This window comes from Pleurodeles waltl, chromosome 1_1 (genome assembly GCF_031143425.1).
Source record: "Pleurodeles waltl isolate 20211129_DDA chromosome 1_1, aPleWal1.hap1.20221129, whole genome shotgun sequence".
Lineage (NCBI taxonomy): Eukaryota > Metazoa > Chordata > Amphibia > Caudata > Salamandridae > Pleurodeles > Pleurodeles waltl.
In genome coordinates this window covers 620,907,033-620,921,843 of record NC_090436.1, presented here as the reverse complement: position 1 = coordinate 620,921,843, position 14,811 = coordinate 620,907,033, and the positions used below count along the sequence as shown (strand labels likewise).

Sequence of the window (14,811 nt, the reverse complement as noted above, 5' to 3'; positions counted from 1 at the left end):
GTGCCATCCAAAATCAAGGCCACATTGGAAAGATTTCCCTTATGCTGCACCTACTGAAACGTCAGGTCCCACTGCAGAGCACTCATATGGCATCTGGCATGTGTCATCAGCAGGATGCAGGAGGTCATGAATCCCAACAACCTCAGAATCAGTCTCACCATAATCCAGTATAGAGGCTGAAACATCGGTATCATAGCTTGAATATCCTGGACTCGCTGCTTGGGAGGATAAGACCGAAACTGAAGGGTGTCCAGAACAGCTCTGATGAAAGGAAGAGTCTGAGAGGTAGTCAGGAGTAACTTTGCACATTTATAGTGAACCCCAGCGAACGCAGGATGTTCACCATAGTCTGGAGGTGAGAGACGACAGCATGGGACAAGCCCGCCTTCAACAGCCAGTCACAGAGATAGGGAAAGAATGCCACCCCTGATCTCCGCAGATGAGCTACAACCACCGTCATCACCTTTGTGAACACCCAAGGGGTTCTCGTAAGGCCAAAAGGGAGCATAATCAATTGAAAATGTTTGTGCCCCACCATAAACCACAGATAGCGCCAGTGGGCAGACAGGACGGGGTTGTGAAAATAGGTGCCCTGTAAGTCCAATGCTACCATCCAGTTTCCGACTGAGGTGCAGGGCAGACAAAACTTGAGCCAACGTGAGCAGTTAGAATTTCTCCTTCTTGAGGAGGAGATTGAGAGCTTGTAGATATAAAATAGGGTGAAGACCTTTGTTCTTCTGGGAACCAGAAAGTAGCAGGAATAACAACCCCAACTTACTTTTGGCACCGTAAACGTCTCTAGGGCTCCCTTGGCAAAGGGAGCCAAGACATCTTCGCAGAGAAGGCTAAGATGATCCACCATCAGCCGTTGTTAGATGGGGGTAGGTGTAGTCTCGAATGGGAGGGAGTAACCCCTTTGCACAATCTGCAAACCCACCTGTCTAATGTTATGGACTACAAGTGGCGCAGGTGATTGCGAATCCTGGCACTAATTGGGTGCCCATGGTGGTAAAGGGGAAGACTTGGAGGCTGCTGTAGTTTGGGGGGGGGGGGGGGGGGGGGGGGGGGGCAGTGGACTGATCAGACCACTGGCCACCTGACCCACAAGGTCTGTGGGTAGTGCGTTGACATCCATGCAGAGGCTGGGAAGCAGGCACAGCACAGTAGCTGGAAATGAGTTTGCACAGTAGCTTCTGTAACCATGAAAGAAGCAAAAGGCAGAATACGTGGGTACAATGGGTCACCCTGAGGACCAAGGACCTGGTCGTAGCCCAAGAGGCCTTGAAGCACTCGGGAGCCTAATCTGCCTTGTCTCCAAAGAGACGGGTGCATTCAAAGGGCATGTCCATAAGGTAAGCTTGGACACCCAAAGCCAGAAGTCCTCAGCCTCGGGGCCAATGTTGTGGAAACCGCTCTGCCCAGCAAGTCAGTCGTGTCAAAGTTTGCAACGTATTGTGATCTTTGCTGCATCTCTCCCATCAACAACAGCCTTGAAGTGTATGGTCCAGGCCTCCTCTGGAACATGTGGCAGCACCCAAGCAACCGTGTCCCCCAGAGTGTGGGAATAACGGCCCAAAAGGCATGCAGTGTTCACAGACCACAATGACAGGCTGGTGAAAGAAAACATCTTTCCAGATGAATCCAACCTCTTGGATTCCCTATCCAGGGTAGTGGTAGGGAAAGCACCTTGGGAAGATAAGACTCGAACCACCAAGCTCTCAGAACTAGGGCGTTGCGGGAGGAAGGCTTGGTTCACCCCAGGTGCGGGGAGCTGGCAGCGGACAATCGTCCTTTTCCAAGGAGCCCGTTGGGTTTTGAACAGATACCTAAAAGGACGCCTGTGAGGGCATCACTGAACAGGAGCAGGGATTTATATGTGGAGATGCTCGGCTGCAGCACCTCTGTCAAGTGATTAGTCAGGACTGCCACCGAGGGTAGGCTGATGATCTAGGACCTCCACTGCCATCCGCACCACCACTGCGTTGCAAGCCCCCTCCTCCATAGCCACTTTAGGGGAAGAAAGCATATCTGTATCTGGAGAGGTATCCAATCCACTGGCTTCGCTCAGATCCCCATGCCAGTCCATGTATGGTTGTTCCTCATATGGCAGGTATTCCAAAGGGTCCAGCGACCCCTTCCAGCATTCCCGGAGACCTAGCCCATAGGGCTCAAGCTCTGACTTAGGCAGCAAGACTCTTGCCAGCATTGGAGTTGGGAAACACCCATCCGGCGTCAGGGAAAACAATGGGGATGGTGCCATGTGCATCAGATTGGGGCTAGTGCTGGAGAAAGTCGAGGTGGTACAACCGCACTTGTCCAGATCCAGGACTGGAACCTTGGGAGTCCATCAGTGCGAGGGCCAGAGTTTCTAGCATGGAACCTTATGGGGCTCCCTCGGATCCCATCTGGCCCGAAATCATGCCGATGAGGCCAGACTACCCAAAAATGAGGGACATGGCTTCACAGAACTCCTTAAGTTGGGAAGGGGTTGCTTTAGCTCCCGGAAAGTCGAGGAGGCATGGAGCTGGCCCAGGCACAGGTTCCAAAGAACAAGGCCTGGAATGATGATGCTCGCTCGTCGTGTCGGGCGAAGGACGAGAAGAAGTTGAAAACCGCTTTGACTTCTTGCTCTTCTTCTTTTGCCTCTATGTACTCAATCCTCCAGGGGACTTGGGAATAGACGAGGATGACTTCGGACTTCACGGGCTGTCCCGAGACCTTCCCCCGTGAACGGGACCCAACTTGCGTGAAGTTGCATGCTGGGTCGCCATCAGCTTTAGGGAGCACTCCCTCGAAACCTTCGGCTGCATGGCCCAGCAATTGGAGCACAACTTTGGGTTGTGGTTGTGCTCCAAACACCAAAGACAGACGAGGTGCAGATCCATTACTGACAACGGTCAGTGACAGACTCCACAGGGCTTAAAACCCATCTTACGCAATGACATCCCCTACATGCAAGGAAGAAACACACTGAGGGGTAGCTCTTTTCTGGATCAGCACTGGCATGGAAAGAAAATAACTGATGCCAGTGTGCCTGGGTGGCTTCTATATATGTACAGAAACAACACTTCCTAGGTGGATGGCACTGACAGATGCGGACCCGATGGATGTCATTTGTGTGCCAGGGTACTGCTCACAAACAATTATCCAGATCCAGCTGCCTGTAGAGAATTCAAACGTAAGAAGTCTGCGGATTGAAGTCTCTATCAGATAAGAATCTACTAAGAACAGTGTACACACTAGGCAACATGTCACAAAAAGGCAGTATTTGCTTAAAATAACCAATGTGCGAAGGTGCTAAAGATTATACTACCTGCAGCCTTCCGACTGAGGTGAAAAATGTACAGATAGCCCATCTTCCGAACCAAAAGAAGCACATGTACATACATTAATGGCTGGTGCACACAGTCTTCTATGTTATGTTGAAATTGTCATGCTGTGATGATTCTATCAACACAAGGCTGCTTACAATAATTAGTATGTAAACGTCTGTGAAGATGTTCAATATCTCTACACACACACACATGATGCATTAGGAGCACATTTTGTGAACACACCCATTAGCTGGACCCAGTCTGTACAAAATTAGGTAGAAATGTAATATGGTAGCTACTTGCCACTATGTAAACTAAAACAATAAAAAAAAATAACGCTCACTGGGTGATGTCATCAATGATGTCAGAGCATGTCAGGAGTGATGCAATAAGCAAGGGCATGGCAGGGGCACAAGTTATTCTGCTAGCTACAACTAGTGAATTTTTGTGTTTTGTTTTTTTCAAACTACATGTAAACATACATATACATACACGTGTGTGTGTATATATATGGAAAATGTCACTTACCCAGTGTACATCTGTTCGTGGCATGTTGCGCTGCAGATTCACATGCTGTGCATTATCCTGCAATCTAGTGTTGGGCTCGGAGTGTTACAAGTTGTTTTTCTTCGAAGAAGTCTTTTCGAGTCACGGGACCGAGTGACTCCTCCCTTTCGGCTCCATTGCACATGGGCGTCGACTCCATCTTAGATTGTTTTCCCGCAAAGGGTGAGGTAGGAGTTGGTAAAGTAAGGATACTAGAGGTGCCCATGCAATGGAGTAGAAATGTATGTACATAGTGTGTATTAAAGGAATATTTATTTACATATTTACAATTTACATGCAACTAAAACGGCTACAGGCTCCCGGGGAGGTGGGAGGGCGCATGTGAATCTGCAGCGCAACATGCCACGAACAGATGTACACTGGGTAAGTGACATTTTCCGTTCAATGGCATGTGTAGCTGCAGATACACATGCTGTGCATAGACTACAAAGCAGTAATCTCCCCAAAAGCGGTGGTCAGTCTGTAGGAGTTGAAGTTGTCTGAAATAATGTTCTCAGTACAGTATGTCCTACCGTGGCTTGTTGTGTTGCTAACACATCTACACAGTAATGCTTAGTGAATGTATGGGGCGTAGACCAGGTGGCTGCCTTACAAATCTCTGTCATTGGTATATTACCAAGAAAAGCCATTGTGGCGCCTTTTTTCCTAGTGGAATGTGCCCTTGGAGTAATGGGTAATTCTCTTTTAGCTTTAAGGTAACAGGTCTGAATACATTTGACTATCCATCTGGCAATGCCTTGTTTGGATATAGGGTTACCTGCATGAGGTTTTTGGAAATCTACGAACAATTGTTTTGTTTTTCGAAATTGTTTTGTTCTGTCAATGTAATACATTAGCGCTCTTTTAATGTCTAATGTGTGCAATGCCCTTTCTGCTACTGATTCTGGTTGTGGAAAGAAGACTGGGAGTTCCACAGTTTGGTTTAGATAAAACGGTGATATGACTTTTGGTAAAAATTGTGGATTTGTACGGAGAACCACTTTATGTTTATGTATCTGTATAAAGGGTTCTTGGATGGTAAATGCCTGTATTTCGCTAACTCTTCGTAGAGAAGTGATGGCTATTAGAAAGGCTACTTTCCAAGTCAAGAATTGGATCTGACAAGAATGCATGGGTTCAAATGGTGGACCCATGAGTCGTGTTAGTACAATATTAAGATTCTACGAAGGTACTGGTGGTGTCCTTGGGGGTATGATTCTTTTTAGTCCGTCCATAAAGGCTTTGATAACTGGGATTCTAAAAAGCGATTTTGTGTGTGTAATCTGCAAATAAGCAGATATTGCAGTGAGATGGATTTTAATGGAAGAAAAAGCAAGATTTGCTTTTTGTAAGTGTAGTAAATAACTTACAATGTTTTGTATGGAGGCGTTTTGCGGCATAATTTGATTAGCCTGGCAGTAGAAAACAAACATTTTCCATTTATTAGCATAACAATGGCTTGTTGTGGGTTTTCTTGCTTGTTTAATGACCTTCATACACTCTTTTGAGAGGTTTAGATATCCGAATTCTAAGATTTCAGGAGCCAGATTGCTAGGTTGAGCGATGCTGGATTCGGGTGCCTGATCTGTTGTTTGTGTTGTGTTAACAGATCTGGTCTGTTTGGTAGTTTGATGTGCAGTACTACTGAGAAGTCCAACAGTGTGGTGTACCACGGTTGGCGAGCCCACGTTGGTGCTATGAGTATTAGTTTGAGTTTGTTTTGACTCTATTTGTTGACCAGAAAAGGAATGAGCGGGAGAGGGGGAAAAGCGTAAGCAAATATCCCTGACCAGCTGATCCATAGAGCATTGCCCTTGGACTGAGGGTGTGGGTATCCGGACGCAAAGTTTTGGCATTTTGCGTTTTCTTTTGTTGCAAACAGATCTATGTTTGGTGTCCCCCAGCGGTAGAAGTGATCTTTTAGAATTTGGGGCTGTATTTCCCATTCGTGAGACTGTTGGTGATCTCGACTGAGATTGTCGGCTGATTGTGAATGCCTGGTATATATTGTGCTATCAGGCGAATGTTGTTGTGAATTGCCCAATGCCAATTTTTTTGCGCTAGGATACACAGTTGTGACGAGTGCGTACCCCCCGTTTGTTTAAATAATACATTGTGGTCATATTGTCTGTCTTGACAAGAATATGTTTGTGGGCTAGAAGGGGCTGAAAGGCTTTTAGCGCTAGAAAGACTCCTAGCAGTTCTAAATGATTTATGTGAAGTTGTTTTTGTTGACTGTCCCATTGACCTTGTATGCTGTGATTGTTGAGGTGTGCTCCCCACCCAATCATGGAGGCGTCTGTTGTGATAATGGCGTGAGGTACTGGGTCTTGAAAAGGCCGCCCTTTGTTTAAATTTACAGGATTCCACCATTGAAGCAAAGAGTGTGTTTGGCGGTCTATCAACACTAGATCTTGGAGTTGACCCTGTGCCTGCATCCATTGTTTTGCTAGGCACTGTTGTAAGGGCTGCATGTGTAGTCTTGCGTTTTGGACAATAGCTATGCATGAGGACATCATGCCTAGTAGTTTCATTACAAACCTGACCGTGTATTGTTGGTTTGATTGCATGCTTGATTTTATATTTTGAAGCGACTGGACTCTTTGTGGACTTGGAGTGGCAATTGCTCTTTGTGTGTTGAGTGTTGCTCCCAAGTATTGTTGTATTTGGGATGGTTGTGAATGTGATTTTTGGTAATTTATAGAAAACCCTAGTTTGTGCAGAGTATCTATTACATACTGCGTGTGAATTTGACATTGTTGTTGAGTGTTGGCTTTTATTAGCCAATCGTCCAGATACGGGAATACGTGCATGTGATTTCTCCTTATATGATCTGCTACTACAGCTAGGCGTTTTGTAAATACCCCGGGGGCCGTTGTTATTCCGAATGGCAACACTTTGAATTGGTAATGTTTGCCTTGTATTACAAACCTGAGGTATTTCCTGTGAGATGGACAGATGGGTATGTGAAAATACGCATCCTTTAAATCCAGTGTTGTCATGTATTCCCCTTGTTTTAGTAAAGGGACTACATCCTGTAGTTTTACCATGTGGAAATTATCTGATTTGACGAAGAGATTCAGTGTTCTGAGATCTAAAATAGGCCTTAACGTTTTGTCTTTCTTTGGGATGCGGAAATACAGGGAGTAAACCCCTGTTCCTCTCTGGTGATAAGGTACCAGTTCTATGGCTTCTTTTGCTAGCAGTGCTTGGACCCCTCTATTTGTAATAGGTCTAAGTGTTGTATTGACATTCTGTGCGTTCTTGGGGGAACATCTGGAGGGAATCTTGTGAACTCTATGCAGTAACCATGTTGGATAATTGATAGAACCCACGTGTCTGTGGTAATGTGTGTCCAATTGTGGTGGTATTTTGTTAATCTCCCCCCCACTGGTGATGTGTTGGGGAAGTGTGACATTGAAGTCACTGCTTGCTACCAGGGTCTGCTTGGCAGGCTGGAATTTCCCTCTTCCTCTTGGGAACTGTCCTCTGTAGGAACCACGAAACCCCCCTCTCTGGTACTGAGATTGGTAAGTGGGTTTTGTTTGGGAGGTGGATGGTTCTGAGGGTTGCTGTCTAAACCCTCCCCTAAATTGTGGTTTCCTAAATGTTCCCCTGTATTGAGAGGAGTAGAGCGCGCCCATGGCTTTGGCCGTGTCCGTGTCCTTTTTCATTTTTTCTATTGCGGTATTCACTTCCGGGCCGAATAGTTGATGTTGATTAAACAGCATATTCAATACTGCTTGCTGTATCTCTGGTTTAAACCCAGAACTTCGCAGCCATGCATGCCTTCATATTATTACTGCTGTATTTACAGTTCGTGCCACTGTATCAGCAGAGTCTCTTGCAGAGCGGATCTGATTGTTCGATATGGCCTGTCCTTCTTCAACCACTTGTTGGGCACGTTTTTAATGCTCTTTGGGGAGGTGCTGGATGATGTCTTGCATCTCGTCCCAGTGTGCTCGGTCATAGCGGGCAAGGAGGGCTTGTGAGTTGGCAATTCGCCACTGATTGGCTCCTTGCGATGCCACTCTTTTCCCTGCTGCGTCAAATTTACGACTTTCCTTATCAGGGGCTGGTGCATTCCCTGATGACTGCGAATTAGCCCGTTTTCTTGCAGCCCCCACAACCACTGAGTCCGGAGGGAGCTGTTGTGTAATACACAGGGGGTCTGACGGGGGCGGTTTATATTTCTTCTTGACCTTTGGCGTGATCGCTCTCCCTTTCACTGGTTCTTGGAAAACCTGTTGTGCATGTTTAAGCATGCCCGGTAACATTGGCAGTCTTTGATACGATGCATGCGTGGATGCCAGAGTGTTAAACAGGAAGTCATCTTCCACTGGTTCTGAGTGCATTGCTACATTGTGAAATGTTGCTGCTCTGGCCAGTACTTGCGTGTAGGACGTACTGTCCTCTGGCGGCGAAGGTTTTGTCGGATAACACTCTGGACTGGTGTCCGAAACTGGTGGGTCGTATAGATCCCACGGGTCCGCATCGTCTTGAGTCGTTCCAGTATGTGTGGGTGACTGTGCCATTGGTGTACCCACTGGTGACAACTGTGGTGATTGAAGTGGGGACGTTTGTGGTGAGAATTGTGGGGGTGGTGACCTTTCTCTAACCACTGTGGCTTTTGGTTGCATCTCAGTCTTGTGAAAAGTCAGTTTTCTTTTGGACTTGAGCGGAGGGATGGTTTGTATCTTTCCTGTGTGTTTCTGGATTTCTAGCCTTTGCTGAGTTTGATCATACTCTTCTAAATCCAGTTCCTGCTCAAATCTGTGCTTTTCTTTGAGCTGTAGAGAGCCCCTGCCCTTCCATGTAGGATGTCTTTTTCGGCTCCGAAGCCGGTTTTTTCGGTATCGAAACCCCAATGGAGATTGTCGCTCAGAGTGGCTTTTTCGAGGTTTACTCGACTCGATTATTCGATGCAGACTCTTTTCGGTGCCGGTTTCTCGACCGGAGTCGGAAGTCTTCGGCACTAATTTGGCCTTTTTCTGTGCCGATGTTACTTGGTCACCGTCTTTTCTGTGGGTTGAGCCATGGCCTTCCGGCAGTGGTGTCCCCGAGGCCTTTTGTTTCTTGACCTGACCTTGGGTGTGGGACGGGGCAGGTGTACTCACTTTTTGTGCCGCCGTCGGTGGTCGATCCCCGTCGGATTCATCCGAGTCCAAACCCTGGATGGATATCTGCATCTCTTCTTCCTCGGCGTCGAGATGTTGTGACTGTTTCGACGCCATCTATAACCGTCTTGCGCGTCGATCTCTTAAGGTCTTCTTGGATCGAAACGCTCTGCAGGCCTCACAAGTATCCTCTCTGTGTTTGGGCGATAAACACAGGTTACAGACCCGATGCTGGTCTGTGTAAGGATACTTGGCGTGGCACTTCGGACAGAAACGGAAAGGGGTCTGGTCCATTAGTTCTTTGGCGACAGGTGTGGTCGGGCCGACCAGGCCTTGATTAAGTGCGGAAGCCCCGAAGGGCCGCCAAAGCGGTCTTGCTGTCGGTGCCGATGTGATGATACTAAACCGGTCCCGAACGCAAACAATACCGATGAATTTCAATGATTTTCTAAGTTTCCCCGATTCAAATTACGGAGCGAAGAGGAACACGTCCGAACCCGATGGCGAAAAGAAAACAAAGATGGAGTCGAAGCCCATGCGCAATGGAGCCAAAAGCGAGGAGTCACTCGGTCACGTGACTCGAAAAGACTTCTTCGTAGAAAAACAACTTGTAACACTCCGAGCCCAACACTAGATGGCAGGATAATGTACAGCATGTGTATCTGCAGCTACACATGCCATCGAACATATATATATATTTATCTCCACGAATCTTCACAACATTTTCCCGGTGATTCTTTTTGCACATGGGAAGGTTTGGGATGATCCGTCAAGCGGAAGGCGAAAAAAAGGGGGTTAAAAAAACATTGCGTTTCCCATGTTAATTAGCGTTGCACCTGTCAACAAGTCTACAGCCTGAACCACTGGACAGAACTGAAATATACCAGATTTGGCAGAAAGCTAGCTGCCGGTACGCAGATTGTGCTTATTATTTGGTGCAAATCCGTTCAGCAGTTTAGGAGATATTTAAGGGCAAATATATTTCTATATCTCTGGCTGTGAATATTTAAAAAATAATTTGGGAAAATGCATGCAAAAAGAAGTGTTGCAATTGGCTGACCGCCACCTGACTAGAGAATTGCGAAGGCCATTTTATTTCATGGGACACAGTCCCCGGGAGTAAAAATTCAAATTGAAAATGGCAAAATGGGGTTATGGTGAAGGTAACCTGACCCCAGGGGTGTGATATAGGTGTGTTTTATGTGAAAATTATATGTTTAATATGATTCTGCATCATGCTGTGTGATATATGCAAAAATTCACGATTATAGACAAATGTGGAAGAAAAACCACAGACTCATTTATACAGTAATTCATTCACTCATACATGCACTCAGAGGTGCCCACTCACATACCCGCTAAGGCACTCATGCACTCACTCAGACCCACTCAAACTCTCACTCCCTTTCAGATGCACCCACGCACGCACTCACGCGAGTTATAGTTACCTTAGGGCGCAAGCTAGTTACTTAAAAAAAAACAACTACAACTACTGAATTTCTATGGTTTTGTACGAGTAAATTCAGAACCTAATTATAACATCCCTGTAACCTTTGTTTTTTTAGTGGAAAAAAAACACACACATACTTACATAAAACAAGCACATAGATATCTGGTAGGGCATTTATCAGAAAGGGAGATGGACAGGTGTACAGTGAGGAGGCAAAGGTTGGCTGAGCTTAGAAATCATGCTTGTGTATGGGGTGTCACCAATTCTGAGAGGCAAGATGGACTGTGCTATTTATTTCTTTAAGCTCAGGGTCAAGTAATTTGTTCTGCTACCAGTGTTTAGAAGGCAGCTACCCAAGCTCAGTAATGATTTAAGTAGGTTGGTCTGACTCCTGTAAAGTTATAGAGCATGTGTGGGAGAAAATGATTGTACTTTGTCAAAGAGGGACTTTGCTGCACTGAAGTGGAAGTACTAGCAAATTGTCCTGCTGTTGATCACTTTAAAGGCAGTGTTGACTGATTCAAGTTTAATGTGCAAGTTAAATTGTACCTAAAGGTTACTAGCAGGGATAACGTTAAGGTGTTAGGAGGAAACAAAAGTGGATGAGGCAGGAATGGCCGGAATACACTATTTCCGTCTTTGCAGAATCTGCTATTAGAGAGCAGGTGTCACACAGTGTTGCATGGAAAAGAGACTGCATGAAATTTTAACACCCATTAAGCAAAATTACGCCAGCAGTGTTGGCACCCAGTATAGATACATATTGAGTGTGAACAATGGAAAGATGTGTGAATATCCACTAATTCACATCATTACACATGGCCTGTTATTTCCTAAGAAGCACATTTTGTTCACAAGTTTAATCTCGAATTTAAAGTACATACCTATGGTCCTCATTTGTAGCAATTAAACTGGACACATTACGTAATATGCCTCCACCACTTTCAATGATAGCTAAGGTGTTGGTCTGACTTCGGTAAGTTAAAGTGCCAACTAAAAAGGCAAGAGCACCATCCACAGAACAGATGTCAGCTTTATTTTCAGTGCAATGTGCTGACAAATTCCATAAGGCACTCAGAACACTTTTCAGGGTAGATTCCTGTAAAGAGAGGAATGAATAACAATTAAATAGGCCAAATACAGTGCATTCTTAAATGAAGCTTACCTTTCATCGCCAAGGGTACATTTGTAATTTAATAACACCATAGACATTGAAAATGTTGAAATGTGAAATATTTTTCATAAGTACTACTTCAAATACCATTCTGTTGGATCGTATGGTCAAAGAAAAATTGGCATTTGAACATGGGTTCACATGTTAACAGCAAGCACCTCATAAAAATAAAATCTTAAATGATGGGTTTGTTAAATACAAAGTAAACAATGTAGATTTGGCAATTGTTGGACCAGTTCACAAATTAAAAAAATAAACTTCAAACAAGCACGGACAAAGCCAGTACTGACTCAAAACTTCACAAATACAATTTCTAAAAATAACACTTCTTATGTAATTCTAATAATAAATACTTTTGAAATGGAACAAGTCACAAAGTATTTGTTCCTAAAATACATTTAAGTAAGAACAGTGGGAAGTGGGTGAGGGGGATTAAAGGTATATATCGGGTGTAGAGGTTAGGAGTTTGGGGTTAGGTGCTGATTTATGGATTAAGGCTGCCAGTATACCTTTAAAGGCCTGGAGAGTAGGATTAAGGGTAGGGATAAGGACTTTACGATGTGTGTTACTGAAATAGGATAAAGGATTTAGAGGGTAGCAAAATTTGAATATGAATTTGTGTTCAACGATGAACAATGGCGTCCACATCTGATTGCATACACACATTCCATTGATTTTTTTTTTTTTTTTTTTTAATATGATATAGGTCCCTTCAAGCTCTTGAGAGCAACAGAATCACATTGAATTCCAGAAAGAGTCATACTCAACTTAATCATCGGAATAACAAACAGCAAGTAGCGTTTCTAGATGTCTGGGTGAAACAAACACCAATAGGGATTCAAACGAGTATTTATAAACAACCCACTGACGGGAACAACAGTTTATATTATCAAAGTTTTCATCAGCCAACTCTGAAACATCACCTACCATTTCCCCAGTTAATGAAGCTGAAGAAAAGCATTTCCGATCCAGATGATTTTAAAGATGCATTTTACTGGTTTCAAACCAGGGTTTTTAAAGAGAGGGTTCCATCAATCAGTACATGATCAATCTTTATAACACGTACAAGCTCTCAAAAGAGAAAACCTGCTTGTGAAATCTCCAAAATCATATTCCAGTGGGATGGTCTGCAAGTTGAATATTCCACCAAGTCACAGGCTATAAAAAGGATCATCAATAAACGGTAGGAAATCCTACAGAGTGAACCAGATTTCAGACGGCTAATTACACGGAAAAACGTTATTTGCACATAGCAGATCCAAAAACATCAAGGAAATTCTGTCTCTCAAAAGTCAAAAAGAACACTGTAACTATGGAGGGACTCAGAAATGTTTGAACTGTGTTCACTGCAATAATGTCATCTTGGGTAACCCAGTAGCACATCCCAGAGACGGGAGAATAATTTGTTTGAAACATTCTGCGGACTGCAACGCTAAGAATTTGATACACGCATTAATGTGCCCATGGGCACTGTTGTACACTGGACAAATTAAGACATGGATCACAGAACACAAAAGTAACTTTTTAAATGAATGCAAGAACTCAGGTGTATCCACCAAATAGATTGACGCAAGTCATAACAAATCACAATTGCGATTTCAGATTTTGAAAGTGGTCTGACCAAGACTTGGGATTGATAATTGCAAAAAGGGTCTGAAGACTGAGGTTTTTTTAAATCAGAAGACTTGACACAATGCAACCAAATGGCATGCATGATAAGCTGGAATACTCGTTTTTGTAGCAACACTCATTATGTTATATTTCATAATGCATCACTGACAGATTCAGGCGTGGGGGAGATTTAAGCATATGCCTTTTAAGTATCTGTGGATTGGCTTGCATAATTAGGTCATGCATCAGGTAATTTTGATTGATTGACTGATTGATTCATGGAACAGTAATTTCGACGGCATATTGAACAGACAATTTAGGAGACACCTTGGGGTGGCACAAGTGTCTATACACGATGTTTTGATCATACATATCTTCTTTCACTTTCCATCATGTATGGTATATAACAATTCATAATGTTCTCAGTATCATGTCAACCATGTTTACCTTTATTATGTTTCAACACAGAGGCAGAAATTATTGGTCACTATTTATGTGTTCAGGAGTACCTTATGAGAATTGCTACAGGGTTCACTAGTATATCACGTAATGCAATTTTTAGCATATTTTTGTCCACTGAAGTCAGAAAAGTTTTTAACATCACGTTCAATTTGGCTTCAGTTTATGGTTGACCTGGGTGACAGGTTGATGCCGGACATGGAGACAGGATAGTCTTTTCACTATTTTTATTGTGACCACTGACACTTTAAATATCGGCCTGTTTAGATGTTAGAGTTTTGCAGCTTTTTTTAGAGTGTGGATAGGCATGAGGAGTGCAATTAGAGCAATTTAATTCATTTTGTTACAGTGATCCCTCACAATGCTTGAAATGCATTGGGTTTGTGTGAAGTAGCTCAGAGAAGAGGGGAAGACAGCACACAAATGAATTTAATTTAAGGATAGCCATCTGACATAAACAAGATATGTTACTGTGAAGTTAACAGTGACCAACAATAATAAAGGATAGCATTAAAAGATGAAGTTAAGATTTTCGAGTAGATTATTTGGTAATAACCTCTGGAATTCCCATTCAAAACTGTCAAACATAAAATAATATTTTTTAGTGCGTTCTGGGACTGGGTAGTGGTCTCACATCCAGTGATTTGTCTATGTACATAAGGTGTGTACAACAGGTCGGCACATGACATTTGAAAATTCAACTTGTTAAAAATGTTAAATTCCTTTATAAACAATCAAGTGCACTCATGGATTATCAGTTACTACCAGCCAACAAACCACATTGGACACAGGCAACCATAGTGAATACAGGGTAGCTCTTTCACTCAATTCAAGTTCTGATTCACAAAACTATGCAAGGCATATGAGCCGGGACAATTCTTGACTCACACAGTACTCTGCAGGGCAGTACTTTGGGAGAACCAGACATTGAATCAGAGACAGACAAGGCGTAACACACATTAATGACAAGGAGCACGAAACCCCACAGAGTTATGAACGTATATGATGCTCTGAGGCAGACCTTACGACTCGATGGAGCCAGGATCTCCACATTAGCCTTTCAAACAGCAACTGCTCCTCAATGTTAAGTTGCATTTTCAAAGTTTCTAGAAATGTCCTGCCGAAGCTGCGGCTATTTAA

The 14,811-nt window shown here is 43.9% G+C and overlaps 1 protein-coding gene across 12 annotated transcripts in view; it reads right to left on the bottom strand.

Moving 5' to 3' along the window:
- APC (APC regulator of WNT signaling pathway) overlaps positions 1 to 14,811 on the bottom strand; it is a 548,231-nt gene that overhangs the window by 24,174 nt on the left and 509,246 nt on the right. For all 12 annotated transcript variants that reach the window (XM_069226479.1, XM_069226477.1, XM_069226482.1 and 9 more), the window contains one exon: positions 11,312 to 11,526. In XM_069226479.1, coding sequence (XP_069082580.1) covers positions 11,312 to 11,526 — 215 coding nt within the window. The remainder of the gene's footprint in view (positions 1 to 11,311; positions 11,527 to 14,811) is intronic.